Source organism: Thunnus thynnus, chromosome 2 (genome assembly GCF_963924715.1).
Source record: "Thunnus thynnus chromosome 2, fThuThy2.1, whole genome shotgun sequence".
Classification (NCBI taxonomy): domain Eukaryota; kingdom Metazoa; phylum Chordata; class Actinopteri; order Scombriformes; family Scombridae; genus Thunnus; species Thunnus thynnus.
Window position 1 is genome coordinate 6,871,468 of NC_089518.1, and position 7,966 is coordinate 6,879,433.

The following is a 7,966-nucleotide window of genomic DNA, read 5'->3' on the forward strand; positions in this document are numbered from 1 at the left end:
TATTAGTACATATATTATCAACAAATCACAACTGTCCTCCAGCCTGAAATTGCCCCATGCTGCCTCTGCAGCAATAGGAGCGGCAGTAAATGTCCACTGTAGGGCTTTCCCTGCCCCAAACATTAGGAAGGTACTGCTGACTTTCTCAGAACCCCTTTCAGTTCACATGACATGAGGACTGAAAGAAGAAACAGTTTTTGAATTAACAGTTTCATTCACTCTGTTGAAACTGTTACTCCTTTATTCCAGTAGAGATTTTTTGCTAATTTTGTGCATATTTTTGCCATCATATGCTTAACTTTTTGTGTTGGAACAGCTGCATGTGAAAAATGCTCGCCTGTTACAGCAAATACTACCTCCTTTCATGTAGGGCTATTACTGCAAAGACTTTCATGAACACTATTTTCTGACAGTAATTTATCATCTAAAAGCTTAAAATGTCTTCAGTTTTGCAGGTTTTCAGGAACCGAAACCTGTCAATGTTTTATTCCATTCTATCCTCGCTCTCATAATGCCCAAACAACAGACTAACCAAATAAGGCTACTGTAAGAGTCAAGCAGCACAGTGATTATTGGGTTAAGTTAAAAATGTATGAGAAAGGCTGTGAATGTGGTACACATATAAGCTGGTCTGCATGTTTAAATTAAAATTTAAATAGCGTGTATCTTTGTGCTAAGATGCTCTCACAAAGAGAGACGACTGTTTCTCCCCTGTTTGCTAAGAATTTGCCAAATTGTTGCCGAGTTGTTGCACCCTAATTAACTCTTTATTATACACACAAATGAACACAAATCTGCCTCCTAATAAAGGCTGCTTATTGACTTTAGTCAAGATACCAATGTTGTTTAACAAAAAGAGGGAGTTTGGCACTAAAAAGATTGTAACGTTGAAAGATATCTACTTGATTTGACTCATTTGGACGCTGAAGTTTCATATTAGCTTCAGATAAACGTTTAAATACATTTTTGCACAGAGGGAGGACTGTGGATTTTGTCCCCCATCACTTCCATTGTAAGGTCATTATGAAGGGATCTTCTAATGGTCAGTATGAACAGGAGGAATGATTACAGCAAGAAAAACTGTTGTTTTAAGTCTGTGAACCTGTCCTTTATCTATCCTGAGTTAAATCATCTTTTGCAGAATTAAGATACAACCCTCAACGTACAGTACATCTAGTCACATGTGAATAACTGAAACCCCATGAAATGCAAATCTATACATAGTTTTCATGTTATTTACTATATAATATTATGGGTTATTTGCTGACTACAAATGTTATTTTTGCCCTTCACAAATGAAATGTACTGATGTCAACATTTTTGCAATTCTTTTTTCTTTTATTTTAAAAAAGTATGATGATACACAGAAAAATAATAATTACAAGCGCATAGAGCTGATTCCAAATCTGGAAATTACAGGGAATTTTTTTTAAGGTACCAGGCTTAACAATACTGCACCTGCTAACAAACAGATACAGTTAAATTTTACACATCAACTCTCAGGTTTACATGTTTATTTATATCACATAATAACACTGTGGGTATAAGTCCATTGAAACTGTCAGACTAGATGCAATTTTTGTTTTTGTGCAGTTCTTCATCATTATCTTACACCCAACTTTAATACATTACCATAACAGCATAAAATTAAACATTGTATACAACACTCTACCTGCAATTTGCTCAGCAGAGTGATTTTTTATTGTAAAGTAAAATGGAGCTCTATAAATATGAACATTTTACAAGGGTCAGTTGACTTCTGTATCATTTTAATCCTTCCTCTACAATATATTTCAACAGCACAGTGATGCTGTTCAAACTTATGCGCCAGCTGCATCGTCTCAATGTGATTCAAGCAAAGTTCCCCTCACTGCAAGCTGGAGGAACATGTTCAGCACTGACAGCATTCAGCTCTGAGCTGCTGACGGCTACGGGGAGCAGACTGGTAGTGTGATGTGTTTGCTGGCCTTGACTTATGTTGCTACTCATCAGTTATTAATACACAGATAGTAGATTTGGTCGACAGGAAGTCCAAAATCCTTTCAAAGCTGTGATACCACAGTGTGGCAAACGGTGCAGTAATCCTGGCCTTTAATTTGTAGGCAACTGTGACTTGCAGGCTCTTTCTCTGTGGTTCTAAGTAGCTGAAAGTTAACCGTTTATCCACAGTATAAAACATGCAAGTGTCTGTATGAGCCGCTGAACCAACCTGCTGGGACTCTGGCACAGTGATCCAGGAGTACCTGCATCAGGATCATTTTAATACATGTTTCTGTTGGCTGAATAGCACTAGCTGTTGTTAACATTTTATGTATTCTCAATAAAACTAAGTTAAAAACTGTTTGAATAAATGTTCATCTAGATGACTGATGAAAAACATTAGACATAGCCAGCAAAAGCATCAAGTTACAAGTCTACTGCCTGTAGCCATCACTATCTCAGAGATTATTCCAGTTTTTTCACCACTGGGAGACAATTTAAATCAGCTCCATGTGGAGCTCCTCCCCATGTGAACAACATGTAGCCCTACCCCAACTTCCAGCTTGCAGTAAGGGGTTTCTCATTTAAGCTGCAGAATAATGGCATTAAATGAACAGAATGGGAAGAAAAGTTGACAGTTGGCACCAAGAAAAGCACTGTAAATACTCTACAGTTTACTATACAAAATTCATATGGGTTCACAAGTGCTGTTGCCTCTGTCCTTGATGGATTCTGTGCACTGTCATTTTATTTTTCATCTGCTTACAGGAAATAAGGTGTTGTTGTTCGAGGTGGAATGACCCTTTCGGAATCAGGCACTGCTCGGAAGAGCTTTGGCTCTCTTGTGTTAGCATCTTTGAAGACCATAATGGAGGCGATGTTGCCGCAGCGATAGCAGTAGTTAGGAGCCGACCACACTGTGACGAGCTTCTCGTCAAACATGAACTTGTAGCCCTCGTGGACGAGCTGATGTGCCCTGCAGATCAGCTTCAGGTTGTTGATGTGAACAAACTGCAGAGACAGGGAGAGAAATATGTTAAAAAAGCTGCTGTTCATGTCATATTGAAACAAAGAATGATTGACTACAGCTTGAAACTCATGAGCTCCATGTGTTGATCTCAGAATGATAAAAACATCTTTTTTTTTTAATTTAAAATGACAACAAAATAAAGCAGTTTTACCCATTTTTCATTAGTTTAATGTCTTATGTGAGCTGGGTTTGCTGTCTAATACCTCATTTCACAACAACTGACCCACAGTCAACAGGAAACAAACCTTTACAAGACTGTTTGCTTTAGCATGACATGGATTGAATCTAGCAGCATTATTCTCATTATTCTCACTGCAAACCCTGATTTCCCTCCACTGACTATCACACTTCTCTACAGTTTCACAGTTCACAGCACAGTACCACAGCTGCTGCTAATAAGCTAATTAAGCTAATTAAGCTATACTTATGAAGACGTACTGGAGGTGTGCAAATTAACGAGCGCTGACGACACAAACTGTCATTTTTAATGTGACTATGGCTTTACAAAGCTTATTGTTATAGTGATACAGTTTGTGCACGTTTCATGCCTTTTGCCACTATGATAAGATGTGATCTCTCTATTCTGGGCTGCCTTGGGATCATGTCACAGCCGATGACTCATCAGTCATTCACCTGTGACTGATCATTAAATAAGTAATAAAATCAGTGCCAGTTATCAAGGATTGACTACTTTCTCAACCAGGAACCATGGACCCTCTTAAGGTCAAACGTGTTATTTATGTGCTTGCACCTGATTAAGCTGCAAACAGAATTTAATTTGGGTTAAAAGTGCAGGAAAAGGCGAACACTTTGCTGACAAAATTCTCACCACAAAAGCATTTAGATCTATTGTGACAATTCCATCAGTCTGAGCCAGTTTGAGCCACTCTGACATCACCTGTGTACATTAACAAAGTGTCAGACGAGCCCTGATCCACTGTCAAAAGGTTATGTAGCTTTGGCCTGCTTAGATGAACACGTGTTGGCATTTTACTGCTAACTGGATCCACAGTGCCAATAGCAGAGTAGATTTTTATGGGCTTTATCAAAGAGTGCAGGGTTCAACAACACGTAAACAATGAGGTCATCCACCATTGTTGCTGTGTTGCCATGAGTAACATTACTTGTTGTGATTGTCTGAATCTATCATACCGCAGGCAAATGGCACGAAGAAATCCTCCCTGGAGTCAATCAAACAAACGCCACATGGAGTGTATCGTTTCATTCAGTGATATATTTTTGCAAATGAATTGCAGTCTATGTAAATGTGACTTACAGGTTAACTTTAGAGATATTATTATATAAAAATGTTGCCTAAAGGAGTTTCACAGAGTATTTTTCTACCTGCCGCAGTTATGTATTTGCTCCATCTAAACTACAGACGCACTGATGGCGAGTCACTCAGAATCAGTGTGAGCTACCTCATTTGTGACCTTTGCACCAAAGAGCCAGCCAGCTCCTCTGGGGCTGATGGCCCATGTGTCCACGTCCTCAGGGTCCGACCACACCAGATCACAAAACGCTCCTTTGTGGGGGATCTCCTGGTTCCGCTCAATGGTTCGAATTTGATCCAGGGTTTTAATGTCAGGAGAGAGACCTCCGTGGACACACAGGATCTGCTCATCCATCAGCTGACAAAACAATAAATACCACAAAATAGCAGAGTTAGGACATCAAACATACATTATGAATGTGATGCATAAAGGGGTCACAGACTAGCACAATTCAGTCGTGGGGACAACAAAGCTAACGTAGGATGTAACATAAACACCTTCGGATGCTTGTGCTACTGTTTGTAAGATAGAAAACATGGTAACCTGCTAATGGTAGTTAGAGTCCATCCTCTATCTTACCAACAAAATGTGACAGTATTTTGGGTTTGACTGTTGGTGCTTTCATACAATATTTAACCTAAAGAGATTTGTCTCCAATAAAAAAAAATGTTTTGTGGGAATGAGGCAAAGTAACAAGTAGAAACTGTTCATTTAATTTAATTTAGCTAAAGCAGCTGATAAAACTGTATCACAGTATGCAATGCAGATAGTACGAGCAGGGAGGAACAAGGACTTTGATCTATGTTGTAACATTGCATAAATAAAATACTATACCAACCTTTCAAAACAAAAACACAAGGTATGGTATGAGTTTAGTACTTACAGCTGCAACTGTTAACATATCGAACACTTTGGTGCAATAACGCCAGGCGTTTGCATTCCCATACTTAGTCTGACACTCATCTGTAGGACAAAAAAATAACAAAAACAAGAAGTAGTGAACATGGTTCAGGAGGTGAGATTATTAGTGATGTCGTTTCCATGAATCTCATCTCACCGTAAAAGCCGTAAACTTGGGTAATCTGTCTGCTCTCGTGGTTTCCACGTAGAAGTGTGATGCGGTCGGGCCATTTGGCTTTCAGCACCAGCAGGTAGGTGAACGTCTCCAAACTGTAATATCCCCGGTCAACAAAGTCACCCTACAGATGATAAAGGTTTGTTAGTAACACTGTATCAAAACACCGGTAAAAACAATCATTAAGATGAATAAAATATACAAACCATGAATATGTAATTTGTGTCTGGGACCTGGCCACCGGTTCGGAAGAGTTCACAAAGATCATAAAACTGAGATACAAAGAGATAAAAGTTAAGTGTAGGCATTACATTTTATTTGAACAAAACACCACTATGAAAAATACATGCAAAGATAGACTTTATACACTATGTTAACAGTCAGCAAAAACACTGCTCTTCCTGTCTAGAGACAATGGTTTTTACCTGTCCATGTATGTCTCCACATACTGTCACAGGAGTAGAAACAGGCTGAACGTTGGACTCTTCCAGCAGAAGATCACACACGTAGTCACATAACCTCTGTATAGATGAAAACACAACACACAGATGTAAGCAACAAGGATCATTTCACACTTGTAGTCAGTGCTTTTAAATGTGACATATGCCCCACATATTCACATTCACAACTGTAAGCTATTTCACAACAGTTTCACAGTTTCATCATGGTCACAAGGGTGAAATATAAAGCCACAACCCTCTTCTTGACCAGGGAATGAAATGTCAGCTCTTTCTGAGTATGCATCACACTGTCTTCCCTGAAACAAGAACAGAAAACTGCAGAGTATTGTTGTCACTGAATGATGATGAGATGAGTTGGTCGTAAGGGCACCAGTATGTGTCTGATACACAGACACTGAGGTGACGGTGAATGAGCCACTGTGCTGTTAATTGACTCTTAATAGAGTGTAACACCCTGAAATAATCATATAAAACAATGACTTTAAGGTAAACGAGCAAACATACATATTCAAATGTTAGTATTGCCTATGCTGTAATATTGTATAATACCGCCTGTTGACTGTTGCAAGGAGAAAATGCAACACCAAACTCTTCAAATCTGGGCTACTGAGTTAGCAGTCTAACTGAAAACAGGATTCTCCTCTTAAACAGAGTTTCCAAGAATAAAGGTGGTTATTTCGGCGTTTACGAGTAGTTCACTATCCCCAAAATCTAGACACCCTCTATCTACACGGTGCCAGTTTGAGATGTCTACATAATTCAAATGTGTCCCCAATCCTACGAACAAGCAGGTAAACCTTTCTATAAATGGGGGAACGTCTTATGTGAAGTTCCTGGACATAAACACATCAGATTTTCAGTTTGGACTCGTAATAAACAATCAGCTGTCAACTAAACATGACAGTCAACATCATCAGGTCACTATGTTGATATCTGGTCATTTTAACATTGGCAAATTATGACAAACCGAAGATCATTCTCATTATTGTTCCGAAGGCATAAATAGATAGGTGGACTTGTATTTAGCTACGCTAAACAATGTTTGTTAACGGTTTTGATGAAGGCAGCAGGCTAACGTTACTAGCTAGCTGAAGCTAACGTTAGCTAATGACGCTGTTAAGTTATAACATGAAACAGCAGTGAACTAACGTTACCAGATGATTGATTTTTTTCATCAAAACATTTCTAGGAAGTCGCATTTACCTTGAGGTCATTTTCTGGAAGGTATTTACACTGTTTTGCAATCTCCGCATATTTATCCAAATCTAGGGGCGCCATTGTACCTAGCTATTTATCATGCGCAACTTCCGGTGTTTGGGTTTAATCAGTGACCGTGTTGACTGATGACTTTTGGCCGGATGCGTCGTGGTTGCTTTCACACCTATGGTAGTGACGTACAACGGCTGCTGTTGAGTGTTGAAAACACGAACAGAACATGTAGGTAGCCTCATAAAAGCCTGTCATTTTACTTCAATCAATTTTAAATACATAGGCAAAAGGTAAGCGTAGATATTAAACACAAATGAATAAGTTTAATTGTGCTCAGCAAGAAGCATTCACCCCTTATAACGTATCTTATAATGTGGGAAACAGAACGTAGCATATAAATTGACTGTACAACTAAAGCCTAATTTGGGATTTTATACCGTTATCCTCAATCGGAAAATGGCCTATATTCAACTAATTAAAACTAAAAAGTTGTATAATGTCAAATTCCCCATTAGCCGCTAGTTACTCATTTTTCCCCGCATTAAAAGTAAGTTCAAGAAAGGTGAATGTTTCTTGTGGCGACACCGTTTAACTGACATAATATAAGACGAAAGGGACCGGGCGAATATATACTGTATTGAACATTCAATTTAAGACAATTTAAGGCTTTTATAAGGACACCTAAGTGTTCTGGTCACCAGGACAACCACGGACACATTCGGCTTTAAGTCACCAGTTAACACGGTCACTCGTTAAAGCGAAACACCGCAATTTCTATACCTTCTACTGCCATCAATCTTCTGTATTAACGATTACACTTCAGCAGAGCATTTGTCTTATGACAGCCACGTGATTGAAAACCAAGCAACATTTTAGTGATTCAAAACAGAATGAAGTTGCAACACAACGCGCGCCGTTCCTCTTACTTCCGCAATGA

General features: G+C 38.9%; 1 protein-coding gene across 1 annotated transcript; it reads right to left on the reverse strand.

The window, feature by feature from the left end:
• Positions 1-1,858: 1,858 nt before the first annotated feature.
• Positions 1,859-7,178, reverse strand: LOC137191228 (serine/threonine-protein phosphatase 6 catalytic subunit). The gene is made up of 7 exons (XM_067601161.1): positions 7,024-7,178; positions 5,785-5,880; positions 5,566-5,631; positions 5,342-5,483; positions 5,168-5,247; positions 4,432-4,641; positions 1,859-2,991 (listed from the first exon to the last, which is right to left on the reverse strand). The coding sequence occupies exons 1-7, from the start codon at positions 7,096-7,098 to the stop codon at positions 2,743-2,745; spliced, it is 918 nt and encodes a 305-aa protein (XP_067457262.1). The 5' UTR covers positions 7,099-7,178; the 3' UTR covers positions 1,859-2,742.
• Positions 7,179-7,966: the final 788 nt, after the last annotated feature.

Coding starts and splice junctions, on each gene's coding strand:
- LOC137191228 (XM_067601161.1), bottom strand. CDS start 7,098: ATGGCGCCCCTAGATTTGGATAAATATGCGGAGATTGCAAAACAGTGT. Junction 5,248..5,341: donor CCAAGTTTACGGCTTTTACG/GTGAGATGAGAT, acceptor TTTGTCCTACAG/ATGAGTGTCAGACTAAGTAT. Junction 4,642..5,167: donor ATATGTTAACAGTTGCAGCT/GTAAGTACTAAA, acceptor TTGTTTTGTCAG/CTGATGGATGAGCAGATCCT.